We start from the raw sequence: 14,854 nt of genomic DNA on the forward strand, positions 1-14,854 counted from the left end.
AGTGACTGTCAGTCTTCCCCCCCTCCCCGTTTTTAGTTTAAAAGCTGCTCTATCTCCTTTTTAAATGCTGATGCCAGCAGCCTGGTCCCACCCTGGTTAAGGTGGAGCCCATCCTTTAGGAATAGGCTCCCCCTTCCCCAGAATGTTGCCCAGTTCCTAACAAATCTAAAACCCTCCTCCCTGCACCATTGTCTCATCCACGCATTGAGACTCCAGAGCTCTGCCTGTCTCTTGGGCCCTGCGCGTGGAACAGGTAGCATTTCAGAAAATGCTACCCTAGAGGTTTAGGATTTGAGCTTTCTACCTAAGAGTCTAAATTTAGCTTCCAGAACCTCTCTCCCACATTTTCCCATGTCGTTGGTACCCACATGTACCAAGACAGCCGACTCCTCCCCAGCACTATCTAAAATCCTATCTAGGTGACGCGTGAGGCGCACCAGGCAGGCAAGTCACCAGGCGATCCTCATGTTCACCAGCCACCCAGCTATATCTATATGCCTAATGATCGAATCACCAACTACAACAGCTGTCCTAAGTCAGAGGGGTGATAGGTAGGTGGAGGCTGGTTGGCTTGAGCAGTCAGCCCTAGCAAGCAAAGATAACTGATAAGAATCCCACAAAGTCATGTGTCAAGAATAGAGAGGAAACCAGGTTTGAATAAGGATTTACAGAGGGAAGATGAAAGGAGAAGTCGTATTTTGAAGGCTTTGAGCATAAATGCCAGACTTGGAATGGCATAGGAAGATCTAGATATTGTTGCTGTCATGGAAATGTGGTTCAGATGAGTCCTATGAGTGGGATACAGCCATCCCAGGCTAACATCTGTTCAGCAAGCAATCAAATTCACATCTGACCCCATGTCCCTCCCAAACCTTTCAAAATAGTACCATTATTTATAGGGTTGTAACTGTTGCTCGTGCAGGTTACCACAGTGCTTCATTTCCATCCTCTTATCATTAGGGATTCTTGGTGTTTCTCTCACACTTTTTAAAAATTCCACTACTGTTTTGTCTATATCACCTCCTCTGGGAGGGCATTCTAGCTCTTCACCATCCCGTCAATGAAAACAGAGTTTCTATTGCTGTTCCTCAGTCTCCTACTTGGGGTTTTATATTGTGACCCCTGGTTCTGGATCTTCCTTTCCACTGATAAAGGTTGCCTTTTTCTGGATTACTAATACCTTTAGGCATTTAAATGTTTATCATACCTCCCCCCCCCCCCCCCTTTCATCTCCCCTTTTTTCTAGGGTATACATATTTTTCACTGTATCTTATTTCATAAGACTTCTGATGCAAAGCCTACACTGGTTTGGTTGCATTTCTCTGGACCACTTTGAGTCTGTCTCTCTCTCCTTTTTGAGATACAGGGTTTAGATGAGTCCCTCACCAATGACTTGTACAAGGGGCATCATCACTTCCTTTCAGCTGGCTAATCATCTCTTATCAGACTATTTCTTTGTCTTGAGATCATCAGACATCATCACAAGGTCTCTCTCCTGGTTGGTGTACATCAGCTGCTCATCCCCCCTCCCCCATTGTGTACCTTTCTGCACCCCGATTTCATAATTTGGCACTTCTTTACAACAGATTTTAAATGCCAAGCATTCAGCCATGCCTCAATATTTCTCTCTACTCCTTTGGGGGTATTAGTATGATCCACAAAAAGACACATTTTTCCTTCTAACCCTTTCCTCAATATCTTTCACATAGATATGAAATGCAATTTTCTCAGGACTGGTCCTTGAAGCACTGCACTACTCACTTTTCTCTTCTCAGGGTGAATTTCATTTACAACCACCTACTGTCACTCAACCAGTTTCTAATCCAGTCCCCTCTACATTGGGACAGACACCCAAGCTGTGCAGTTTATTCAAGAGCCTCCAATATGATACAATATCAAGAGCTTTACTGAGATCTAAGTAAATCACTTCACCCCATGTCCTTGATATAATCTCTAATGCCTCTAGTAAAGCCATGTGCCCTGGATCCTGTAGCCCACTGAAGTTTGGATAGGTGATTATCTTACCTCATTTGAATCCCCATTAATCTTCTCACTACTGAAATAAGACTTAACCAGCTTGTAGTTTACCACCTCTTCACTTTTATCATATTGATCCTTCCCCAGTCTTATGGAACCACTTCCTGTTGTTTACTCCCTCCCTCCTTTTTCTTGAATATATAGAGTTCTCCCCCTCTTTCCTTCATGGTCTGTTGATTGTGTGTATTCACTTGCCTCCCTTTTTCTCCTTTTAATTTGTACGTTATAAGCCGTCTAGATGGCATGGCTGGCTAGCAGATTAGTAAATCCTAATAAACTTGAAACTTTGAATCTGGACACCCACATTCTGTTATAGAATACTGACATAAGCATCAGCGCACCTCACATTTGCACACTCACAGTTACACCAACCTATCATATGTGTTACTATTCTAGGACAGAGCGAAGGTCCTTCAAGCCCAGTATCCTGTTTCCAACAGTAGCCAATCCAGGTCACAAGTACCTGGCAAGATACTAGAACAGTAAAACAGATTTTATGCTGCTTATCCTAGAAATAAGCAGTGGATTTTTAAAAAACCCTGCTAAGCTAACTGCTTTTACCACATTCTCTAGCAACGAATTCCAGAATTTAATTACACGTTGAGTGAAGAAATATTTTCTCCAGTTTGTTTTAAATTTACTACTTAGTAGCTTCATTGCATACCCCCTAGTCCTAGTATTTTTGGAAAGAGTAAACACATGTAAATTTCAATTAAATCTAACTAGTGCCAACAATTGCTTGTTAAAAAGCCAATTAGTGCTAATTAGCTCATATAATTAGATCGCATGCACAAAGTGGGCACGCCCAAATTTGAATGCGCAATTTTTGGCAACTTTCATAGAATTAGGGGATAAGTCTAGCAATACCCACAAAAATGCTGCTATTCTATACATCAGGGGTCTTCAAATCCAGTCCTTGAGGTTCTCAACCCAGCCTGGCTGTTAGGATTTCCATAATGAATATGTATGAGGTCTATTTGTATGTAATGGAAACAGTGAGTGCAAATAGATCTCATACATATTCCTTATGGAAATCCTGACAGCCAGGCTGGGTTGTGGACCTCAAGGACTGGATTTGAAGATCTCTGCTGTACATTTACTCATGTAGATGCAGGGCTTTTTTTGAGGGGGTACTTGGGGGTACTGAGTACTGGCACCTTTTCCATTGTCTGCAAAAATTGACCCATGGTCCCCAAGTTTTAATGAAAGAGCTCAAGCTCTACACACCAATTCTGCCTTGTCGTAGATTCTGTGACTGGTTGCAGGGTGCCTGGCTATTGTGGGGTGGGTCCCTTAGTGATCACCCCACCCCCTGAAGGGTGGCCTGGCATTTGAGTACCGGCACCTTTTTAGCTAGAAAATATGCACTGTGTAGATGGTGCATAAATATAGGAACTCGGTTATAGACTTCCCTTCACACCTTTGTATCTTCAACCTCCTCTTTTAAAAACCGCATCTGGTTCTTTTTCATCTTGCTTTTATTTCATTTTCTACCCAAAAGATTTGTTGCCATAGTTTTAGCTCCTTTTAGTTTAACTCACTACTCGTCTACTTTGTCCTCTCAGTTCCCCTTTTTTCACAGTCAGTATTTTTGAAATTCAGGACCTTAGTTTTGGGTGACTCCGCTCCCCCTTGGCTGCTATCAGTGGCATAGTTAGGAGGGGTGCCAGGGGAGCAGCCGCTCCCCCAAATGGAGTTCTGCCGGTGCCTATTTTTTTCTCAATGTGTTGCATTGAAAATGTTTGCCAGTGCCGGTGGAAATCCGCTCTCGCTCCCCCCGCACCATCAACCTGGCTCTGCTTCTGGCTGCTATATTAAACCAAACTGACCCTGATATTGGAGAGACAGTCTCCATTCACAAGTGCCAGATGTAGTATCACTTCCATCCTTCATTTGTCTGAGCAGAGCTGCCTGATGGGAATCTGCAATCTCTGTATGTTTCACTGATTCTCACATGTGAAGCTCCAATCCAATTTGGTGGCTTAAATTCTCCTACCGACACCACCTCCCCCTTTCACTCCCACCTTTTGCAAATTGTCAGTCAAAGCCCGCCCCTCTCTGATTCCTCCATTTGAGTTGGAGGTCTATAGATCACACCAGGTGTTTCAGTTGCTTTGATATAATGTTTTTAGACAAAGAGTAACTGCTCCCCTTTTTCTGCCATCTCTGTCCTTCCCAAACAGATAACAGCCCGGTGTGGCCATATCACATTCATGGGACTCATTGAACCATTTCTCCGTAAGAGCAACAATATCCAAGTCTGCCTCCACTATTAGAGTTTGCAGATTTCCAATTTTATTGCTTGGACTTTGAAAATGTGTAATTGTAACTGTCCAGCTCTTTCTCCTCATCTTGCTTATACTCTGCATATCCTCATACCTGCCCTGTACAAACAGTCTGCTGAGCTCATCGTTTTCAGGAGTCTTCCCGCAATCGCGTCATGCTTTTTGGGGTTGACATCCCAAATGAAAAGGCTTCCATCTGCCACCCCCGTTCTCTAATTTATACATCTGTGACTTGTGATCTGAATTTCTCATTTATGATTTTTTGTTCAGACAGTGAAAGGTGTAGGCCATCATTGCAGCAGAGCCTTTTATTGATCCATAGTGGCTCCAGCCCGCTATATGTATCTATATCCTTCTCCTGTACACTGGGTTTGAGACATGTGTTGAAGCAGCTGTTTGACAGAGCCTTTCTTCTCACTTTCCATGAGCAGGCACTATCTGTGAAAAAGCCATGGCCTTTGCTAGGTGTCTAAGTTCACCCCCTAAATTCTGGAACTCCCTCTCTACAACATGGACTCCAATTCCTACCAGATCATTGGTCCTCAAGTGGATTATAACATCCAGGTCAGAGTCCTTGCTTTCTTCTCTAATAGCATTAAGAATTTGGTTTGTATTCCAACTTTGTTTAATCTTTTGTATTCCCATTTTGTTTAATCTGTTGCTCCAACCTTTGGGAATGGAGCTTGAGCGGCTAAAAATACCATTTTATATTTATGCGGATGACATCATTTTATTGTTACCAACAGCTAAAGATTGGGCCACCACTTTGAATAGCATGATGGGTTGTGTCAGAGTTATTGATAATTGGATTACTACTAATTGTTTAAAACTAAATCGAGAAAAATCTAAGCTGCTATGGCTGGGACTGGATGTCTAAACTTTCCACATAATTTTTGAAAAGGAACTAAGGGGCCCTTTTGCTAAGCTGCGTAAGCGTCTATGCACACCCAACATGCGCCAAAATGGAGTTAGCGCCCGACTACTGCATGGCTGTTGCAGTAATTTTGGATTGAGTCCGATATGCGCATCTGAAAAATATTTTTTATTTTCAGGTGCGTGTAACGGACGTGTGCCAAGTGGCATTTGGCAAGTGTAGGTCATTACCGCCCGGTTACTGCATGAGTCTTTACCGCTAGGTCAATGTTTGGCGGTAAGATCTTAGACCCAAAATGGATGCGTGGCAGTTTTCATTTTGCCACACATCCATTTTCGGCAAAAATAAAAAAAAGGCCTTTTTTACAGGCGCGCTAAAAAAGGATTGGCGCGCACCCATAATCCACACCGGGACTGTCTCTTTGTGTCAGGTGTTCAGTGCTGCGTGCGTCTGGTAGCGCTATACAAATGCTAATAATAATAATAATCATGAGGAGCAGCAGTGGAATTTGAACCAGGCTTTAAATACCAGGCTATTCCTCTATTCCAGTCCTCAAGGAGCATCATGATTTTTACTAGAAGCAGACTAGGCCAATCACATCTGATTGTCTTTTAGTTGGTGATCCTGAGAATTAGAGGAAGTACAAGTGCTGGACATGGATTTTTGCAAAGCTTTTGCATGTGTCCTACAAAAGGCTCACCTGGGGCTGGATTAAAAATTGGTTAGGTGACAGCCAGCAGAGAATGGTGGTAGATGGAATCCACTCTGAGGAGAGGAAGGTGTGTAGTGGAATGATTCAGAGATCAGTCCTGAGGATGGTTTTGTTTAACATGTTTGGAAGGGATTTAAAGGAAGTTTGCCTTTTTGCAGATTACATTAAGATTTGCAACAGAGGGCATAGACAACATGAGAAATGATCTGACAACACTGGAGGAATTGTGGGGCGATTTTAAGTTGAGATTCAATTCAAATGTGAGTGGAGTACTAAGGTATCCTCTCTGGCCCCTATACATTTAGAGCCTGCTTCCCTGGGTGTGTGTGTGTGGGGGGGGATCTCTGTTTATTCGGTGGCATTGCTTAGGTTTACAATGCTTTAGGCAGCTTTTGGATGTGGGGGAATTGTTGAGCTTTGAACATCTGCAGGAGTACTATCATCTCGCTGCTCGTGATCAGTTCCCATACTTTCAAATTAAACACTTTATGGTGGCACAAGGGTGGTTACGGGCCGACACAGATGACACAGAACATTTAGAAAACCTGTGGTTAGCACTAAGCAGGATACTTCATGTAGCTGAATATTGCTACATCTAAGGGTCCTAAATGACAGAAATGAGCTACATGCATGGCTCTCTTGGAAACAGACTACAGGCTCTACTATACTGGATTGAACCCATCGAGTCCAGATGGTTGCTGAATTGGATAAACTTACAACCAAGGTTGCCAGGTGGAAAATTTTTTTCCCACCCAAACCAGCCTAAATCCAGCCCAAAACCCGCCCAAACTCAAACCCCACCCCTGACACCCCCACCCCTGCGTCATCACCCCTGCCCCTGCAGTCATCAACCCTGCCTCCCCCGTCATCGGCCCCGCCCAGAACGTCAACCCCGCCCAAAACATCACTAACCCCGCCCCCCGCGGCCGAAAAAACCACCAAAAAACCGCCCAAAACACAAAAAAGAAGCCCAAAAAACCGCAACCCGCCGCGGGCAAAAATTTCCCGCGGCAGGTCGCAGAAAACCGCCCAATTGGGCGGTGAAACCGCCCACCTGGCAACACTGCTTACAACCGGTTTTGATAAAAATGTTGAACAGTGGACAAATTTGCAGCTGATGCTCCAGCTTTTTTTTTTTTGGGGGGGGGGGGGGGTTAATTGACTATTGCTAATGGTTTATGTATAGGGGAGGAGGGGTGGGGATGGGTTGGGAAACAGAGGATAGGGGGTTTTGGGGGGGAGACAGATAATAGAGGTATGTTTTGGAATGCTTACTCATGTGGTGTTCTCAAGTTTTGATTGTTTTCCTCTATGTACTTTTCAATAAATATTTATTGATACAACAACAAGTGGTCAGGCACCTGGAGCAGGGTCAGTACAAGGTTACCGAGTGCCTTAGGGGAACCTTCGGCCTTACAACCCCCCCCCCCCCCACACACACACACACACCTTCAATTAACTTTCAGGCCCCTAGTTCCCCCTCCTCCCCCCATGATGTTAGCAATTGAAGTCAACAATCCTGATCACCATAACATCACCCTTCCCACAATAATCCTGTGAAACTGGCTCCTGGCCAGTTAAATCACCTGTTCAGGTCTAACCACTAATTTTCAGTGGCATGTAACCAGTTAGCCTCCTGAAAATAACTGATTAGTTCCAAACTGCAAACTGGCTGTTTTGGGACATTCCGGGGGCAAAGTCAGCACAGTCAGTTAAGTGCTGATATGCAGAATGTAACTAGTCAGGTTAACTGCATTTTTTTTGTTTGTTTTTTTTTGTTACATTTGTACCCCGTGCTTTTCCCACTCATGGCAGGCTCAATGCGGCAGGCAATGGAGGGTTAAGTGACTTGCCCAGAGTCACAAGGAGCTGCCTGTGCCGGGAATCGAACTTAGTTCCTCAGTTCCCCAGGACCAAAGTCCACCATCCTAACCACTAGGCCACTCCTCCACTCCTATGGGAGCCTTGGGGATCTCAGCCCCCCCAGTTTGGGTTGGGGCCCCCAAGGTCTGCTGATTTGGCTGGAGGGGGGTCTCCAAGCCCTGCCAGCAGAAGGTTTCTTGCAGCGGTATTTTCTGCCATGCTGCCTGCCCTGCTTTCCCCCTCCCCCGTGCGCATGCTCATTTTCAGTGAAAGTGAGTATGCACGAGCTTCATGCTTGCTCAATCTCACTAAACACAAGCATGCATGCATGGGCGGGAAAGCAGGGTAGGCAGCGTGGCAGTGAATATTGCCATAGGAAAACTTCTATGGCAGGGCTTGGAGACCCTCACTAACCCAGGTATGTGAGGTTATGGCAGGGGTTGATAGCTGTGGTGGTAGGGGGGTGTTGGGCAGTGGCTGGGCGGGGGGCCCAGACCGCTCTCAGTCCACCCCTGGTGCCTATACATGTTTTCTATATACACTTTAGGGCACTGTGTTATTTCTGAGCACTTTTCACAAACAACAGTTTATGTGATTGTGGTTGGAACATAAGAACAAAGCCAGGTGGACTTCTATGATGTATGTCCCAGAAAGACCATGATCAAGTATATAATATCACATTCATTGTTGATTTAATTTAGAATTGAGAATGAGTGTGACTATTGGGCAGGCTGGATGGACCAGTCAGGTCTTTATCTGCCGTCACTTACTACGTTATTATGTTACTATCATATGTATTTATAATGATTAGAAAAACACTGAAATTCATGTTGGATAATGGATGTGACAGCAGTGCAAGAGCTAAGGGTATGATAGCTAAGGGGAAAAGTTCTGTGGTAAAGGGGGGGGGGGGATATGATGGAAAGGGAAATGGGACTTGATATACCACCTTTCTGTGGTTTTTGCAACTACATTCAAAGCGGTTTACATAGTATGAACAGGTACTTATTTGTACCTTGGGCAATGGAGAGTTAAGTGACTTGCCCAGAGTCACAAGGAGCTGCAGTGGGAATTGAACCCAGTTCCACAGGATCAAAGTCCGCTGCACTTACCACTAGGTTACTCCTCCAATATGGACATTGATATTTAAATACCTGAAAAAATAAGATACAAACCTGTTTCAGTAGAAAGAAGGTTCTAGAACCAGGGTCACAATCTGAAGCTCCAAGGGGCAGATCCAGGAAAAATGTAGGGAAGCATGTTTTATGGAGAGAGTGGTGGATGCCTGGAATGCCTTCCTGGAAAAAAACTGTGATAGAATTCAAAGTGTGATATAACCCCAGAGGATCTCTAATGACCTGCTCAGAGCAGCAGTTATAGCTCAAAGTAACAGTATCGCATTCTAAGAAAGCTGGGGTGATCTGTATGGTGGGACTATGGTTGAAACCCAAAGTTCACGTGGTCTTGTGATTCTTACAAAATTTGGTAGCAAAACGTAGAAGGGGCCTGGGGTGGATATAAGGGCTATGGTAGTGGTGTACAGTTGTGGGTAGTGGCTTTTGGGTGGGGGGTTGGGGGCTCAGCACACAAGGTAAGGGAGCTATGCACCTGGGAGCAATTTCTGAAGTCCACTGCAGTGCCCCCTAGGGTGCCCGGTTGGTGTCCTGGCATGTGAGGGGGACCAGTGCACTACAAATGCTGGCTCCTCCCATGACCAAAGGGCTTGCATTTGGTCGTTTCTGAGATGGGCGTCCTTAGTTTCCATTATCGCCAAAAATCAGAAATGACCAAGTCTAGGGACGACCTAAATGTCAAGATTTGGGCGTCCCAGACCGTATTACCGAAATGAAAGATGGACGCCCATCTTGTTTCGAAAATATGGGTTTCCCCACCCCTCCACCGGGATGTTTTGCGAGGATGTCCTCAGCAAAACTTGGGCATCCCTATCGATTATGCTCCTCCACATGCTCTTGAGACAGATATGGAGGGCTTTGGTTGGAAAAAGAGTTGAAGTCATGTGAAAGACATAGAGAGAGGGGGATGTGGGCTTAGCTTGTAGATGGGACTTTAGCTATGCATATACCCAAAATGGATGAATCTCAAATGGGCAGCTGGGATGGGCCATTTAGGTGTTTATCTGTCATCCTTTTCTATGTTGCATACCTGGTGCTCAATTCTGATCTCTGGCACTTCCAATCTATTCCAGCTGGGGGCAGCAGAGGATTCAGCAGGAGTGCCAGATGCTGAGAACTGATTACCTGATACCTACAGCTCTGCTCTGGTCTCTGGCACGTCCATTACATTAAATTACATTACACAAGTCTTATAGTCCACAAATACCACTTATAGTTCACTACGGGTAACAGTACTGTAAGGATGAACCAAACATTCAAAAATATATATTATGCTCTTTTAATAGAGCATACTAATCACAATACCATTGTCAACATTTATAAAAATACCTTAGTTGGAATCTGAGCAGATAAATTTCCTAAATAAAAATTTAATAACCTCTAATAACTTGAAGTTCAAGGGGAATAGAATTCCACAAAGTAATAGATGTGGACAAAAATCTAAAATACTTAGTTATGCACAGATGGATGACTTAAAAGAACCTGATTATGTAATCATTCAGATTTATCACATAATGAGATGTTAAGGTAAGATGGAGCTATACCATAAAGTATTTTAAAAACCATAACCTCAAGTTGGGGGCAGCAGATGATTCAGCAGGATTACCAGATGCTGAGAACTGACTACCTGGTACCTGGTACTCTGGTCCCTCACTGCCTCCAGCACTATCAGCCTGGGACAGTATAGAGTTCAACAGGAGCTCCAGAAGCCCATGGTGGGCCTTCAGTAGATTATAACTGAGGTAATCAGGGCCAGATAGGTAGAGTTTATCAGGGAAGATTTTGTGACAAGGAAAATTCCCTCAGGCAGTGTAAAGAATTCCCTTCCCTGCACCCCTGCAGAGATCTGCAGCTGACAGAGAACTGCAGAGAGAGACAGAGGTCAAGAATGAGCCCCGCCTGTCTCTTTAAAACATGATTCCTGAGATGCAGGGGGGTCACTTCTTCCCTCCCCCAGTCCTAACCTGCCCTTTGGATCTGCAGTCCTATACCAGCAGGGTAAGTCCCTTTCACCCTCCTCCATCACTGGAACCAGATGGGGCAGAGGAGGGGAGAAAATCTGTGCAGCACTTGTACAATGCAAGTCTTTTATTTAGAAAGTGGGAGGAGAGTGGAAGGAGAGGAGAGAGACTCAAGAGAGAGAAAGAGATCGGGAGGCAGTTTACAGACTATCCCAGGTTAACTCCATTGTCAGTCAGCACTTCAGCAAGGGCTGGGCAGAGGAGGGAGAAGCCTCTGTGACCCTGGATTCCCCTTTATCCCTCCACCCCAACAGCTGGACTTTCTCCCTTCCTCCTAATCTTTAATCCTGTGACCATCCAAGGTTCAGACTGCTCCGAGGTTGCCAGCTGAGTCTGCTGTTGAGTTTAACACCGGCAGGGCTGAGTAAATCTCCTGCTTTTGGGGGGGGTTTAAACTTTCTAAGAGGCTGATTGTAAGGAGCAGCAGCTGACTCAACTGGCAGGAGTGAGTCTGTACCCCTGCACACTACCTCTTAGGTATGAGCTTTCTGAGGCACTGTGGGGTACTGAAGATCACAGCTGTCTCCTCTGCCTCTGCCCTGTGGCCTGCGGGACCTTGGCACCGTGCCACGGTGCACCCCTTTGCCCGGGTCTGTCTCAGCTGTTCACCTTCCTTGCCTTACAGAGCGTTTTCCGAGTCACAAGGGCTGCGGGACAGTCTGGCCGCAGAGATGGAGAATGGAACACCCAAGGCGGAAAAAATCCTGACACTGGAGTCTATGAACCAGAATGTGAGGAAACTGGAGTATGCTGTGAGGGGTCCCATCGTCACTCGGGCCATGGAGCTGGAAAAGGAACTGCAGCAGGTAAGGCTGTTTTCTTCCTTTCCACACATATGCCAGGAAGCAACCCTGGCGGAGCCGGGGATAGAAAAACTCTTAGAGCTGCAGCAGACAGATGAGGAGAGGGCTCTCTGGTATGTGATGCTGGGGTACAGGTGTGATACCCAGGTATTTGTCTCCCTCACATGGACTCGGTGAAATTTTGGTTTTTTAAGGTAAGACTCTCTAGTAGGTTTAGAGGTCTGGGAAAGGGGGCTCTGCAAGCTGTGATACCAAAGCTCAGAATGTGCTTGAACTTTGTGGAACGCACAGACCTCTTTAGATGAGAATAATTATATGGGGAAAGTGTCTAGTTAATTACTGTCATCTGTTAAAATATATCCCCCCACCTCCCCAGCTGAGAGAAAATTTCAGCTAACTCCCCAGCAGCTGCTGTGCCTCCCTTTCCTCATATCCACTGCTTCTGCTTTTCATGCACACAGGTTCCACTAGTTTTGCCTCCAGATGTGCAGTAGCTGAGTTCCCCTCCCCCTGACAGCTGTGCCTCCCTTATCCACATGGAGTCTCAATGCACATGTGTATCCGCCTCTGCGAGCTGTGCTTTTTGTACCCCCCTCCCCACACACACACACCTGTGCTCCCCTCCCCCTGACAGCTATGTCTCCTGTATCCAAACATTATTGTGTGCAATTCAGGCGCCCGATTTCACAAAAATGCCAACCACAAGCACTGTACAAAGTGGGTGATTTATGCGCCTACCTCTATACCTAGAATTCAATGGCCCTCTCCATTTAGGTAGGGCTGCTGCATATGCATTCCTGAATGTGACTGGTACCTTTTCCATTTACGTACGGCTGCTGTCTATGCGATTTCCCCCAAATGGATACATTTTATCTGGATAGTCGCTGATTCTCGTGGCTAACTAAATACACTTTGGTTCCACTCCCAGAATGGCTCCATCTCTCCTAAACTGAAACAGATAAATATTGGATGGATATTGAGCTCTTGGACCAAACTGTATTTGTTAGCCAGACCCCGCTTCTGCAGTTCCCATACAAGTGCTTTTGAAAATTGACCTGACACAAGGGAGATCATTTTCAGCAATGCTTCCGCGTGTACAATAGCGATTTTGAGTAGAAATGGTACTGCTGTTTCACACACCTGAGAAGACGTGGATTTGTGGCTGGCTATGGAATTACACACAAACTTCTGGATTTCCAATGAATATGCTTATAAATGTTCTTGAAATATTTCTGCATATCAATTTTCAAAGGGAAGTATGAACATACGTTCCCTAAGACCCTGAAGTTCATTGGGTCTGTGCATCCTCACCTTTTGCTCAGAAATACTGTCTCTCTAAGATCCTCTGTGCTTGTTACAGGCTTTCCAGACCTCTGGTTCTGTCCTCATCTCCATCTCCCTTCTCTCACTCATTACGAGTGAGTGTGTCACTCTCATGTGAAGGCTCGCTCACTGTCACTACTCTTTCTGTCAAGAAGGTTACTCCTGAGTGACACTTTTTACCTCCATCCTATGCCCGGTCATTCCAGAGCTTCCTTTCAATTGAAAGAGACCCACCTCCTGTGCATTTATGCATATCTCCCCTCTCCCACCTTTCTTCCAAAGTATACATATGGAGATCTTTAAATCTGTCCCCACACACTTTATGACAAAGACCACTGACCATTTTAGTAGCCACCCTCTGGACCTACTCCATCCTGTTTATATCTTTTTGAAGGCGCAGTCCCCAGAATTGTTCACAATATTCTAAATGAGGTCTCACCAGAATCTTATACAGGAGCATCATCACCTCCTTTTTCCTACTGACCGTTCCTCTCCCTATGCATCCAAGCATCCTTTTAGCTTTTGCTGTCACCTTTTCTACCTGTTAGGCCACCTTAAGATCATCACATATGATCACACCCAAGTCTCGCTCCTCTTTCATGCATAAATATTCTTCACCCCCTAAACTGTACTGCTCCCTCGGGTTTTTGCAGCCCAAATGTATGACCCTGCATTTTTTAGCATTGCATCTTAGCTGCCAAGGTTTAATATGGAGCCTTGAGATCTATGATAGCACAGTTCAATAGAAAGATGATTGAAGATTGTAGATATCACTTCTGTAGTGCTACTTGAAGTAGTCCAATTCAGTGAAACTGCGCAGAGGGACAATCCAGGGTTTTAAAGCATGCCTCTTCTCCCCAACTCTCTCAAGGAAAGTATCCTCTGACTCCTTTTCTAGCAGATGTGTTCCCCCTCCCCACTGCTGCCTTATGCAGTGGAAAGATGCTTCGTTCATACTCACACTTCCATGTTGAAGGCAGATCTGAAAATGAGGGGTGGGGGTTGTTTCCTTCAGAACTGAAGCTGTTCTACCGTTTTGACTTCATAATGTTCTTGGGCACTAAAATAAATGTCTACAGGGGCTTATTAACCACTCACCCTCTCAAGAGTTCAGGAGCTTCCACCATGAGCTCACTGCTGCTCTTCAGAAAACCAACCCTCTCTAAACACTACTGTAGGACTTACTGAATGTCCCACACCCTGGAGCACACTCACAGCATCCTCTGAAAGCAGGTTCCTCTGCCAGGACCTGCTGACCCCATCTGAAAGCAGGTTACTCCATCAGAGCTCCCTTGGTATAAGAATAGTGGAATGGCAGGAGTGAGGTGTACTAGCAGAGATGTATGGGTGGGGATCTCAGAACTACTACTACTTATCTTTTCTATAGCACTACCAGGCATACACAACACTGTATACTTTATATGCAGGTACTTTCCTGTCCCTAATAGACTCACAGACTAAGGTGTTTTGTGTGCCTGGAGCAATGGAGGGTTAAGTGAGTTGCCCAGAGTCACAAAGAGCTGCAGTGTGAATTGAGCCCAGTACCCCCCCCCCCCCCCCCCCAGGTTCTCAGCCCACTGCACTAACTACTAACCTCCACTGAACTCAGAAGAACAAGGTGTGCATCAGCACAAGAATGAGTTACCTGAACAGAGCTGTATTGGGGGATTTCAGTATTGAAATGCCAGGGAGTGCAGCAGGGCAGAGCTCTTCGCAAGTGGAAGAGGGATTAGGGATCTTACTTTGTCCTCTGGTTAAGGTTCTGACCTCTTATCAGTGTTTGAAGCTCTCTGGCCTTTGACC

At 45.3% G+C, this 14,854-nt stretch overlaps 1 protein-coding gene across 5 annotated transcripts in view; it reads left to right on the top strand.

Annotated features, from left to right (window-relative positions):
* GPT (glutamic--pyruvic transaminase) overlaps positions 1-14,854 on the top strand; it is a 137,879-nt gene that overhangs the window by 19,541 nt on the left and 103,484 nt on the right. Inside the window, exons 1-2 of one of the 5 annotated variants that reach the window (XM_030220313.1) lie at positions 10,824-10,902; positions 11,551-11,731. In XM_030220313.1, coding sequence (XP_030076173.1) covers positions 11,597-11,731 — 135 coding nt within the window. In that variant the 5' untranslated portion in view covers positions 10,824-10,902; positions 11,551-11,596. The other 4 variants (XM_030220304.1, XM_030220294.1, XM_030220321.1 and 1 more) reach the window with 4 other exon arrangements.

The sequence above is a fragment of the Microcaecilia unicolor genome, chromosome 1, assembly GCF_901765095.1.
Source record: "Microcaecilia unicolor chromosome 1, aMicUni1.1, whole genome shotgun sequence".
Taxonomy (NCBI): Eukaryota; Metazoa; Chordata; class Amphibia; order Gymnophiona; family Siphonopidae; genus Microcaecilia; species Microcaecilia unicolor.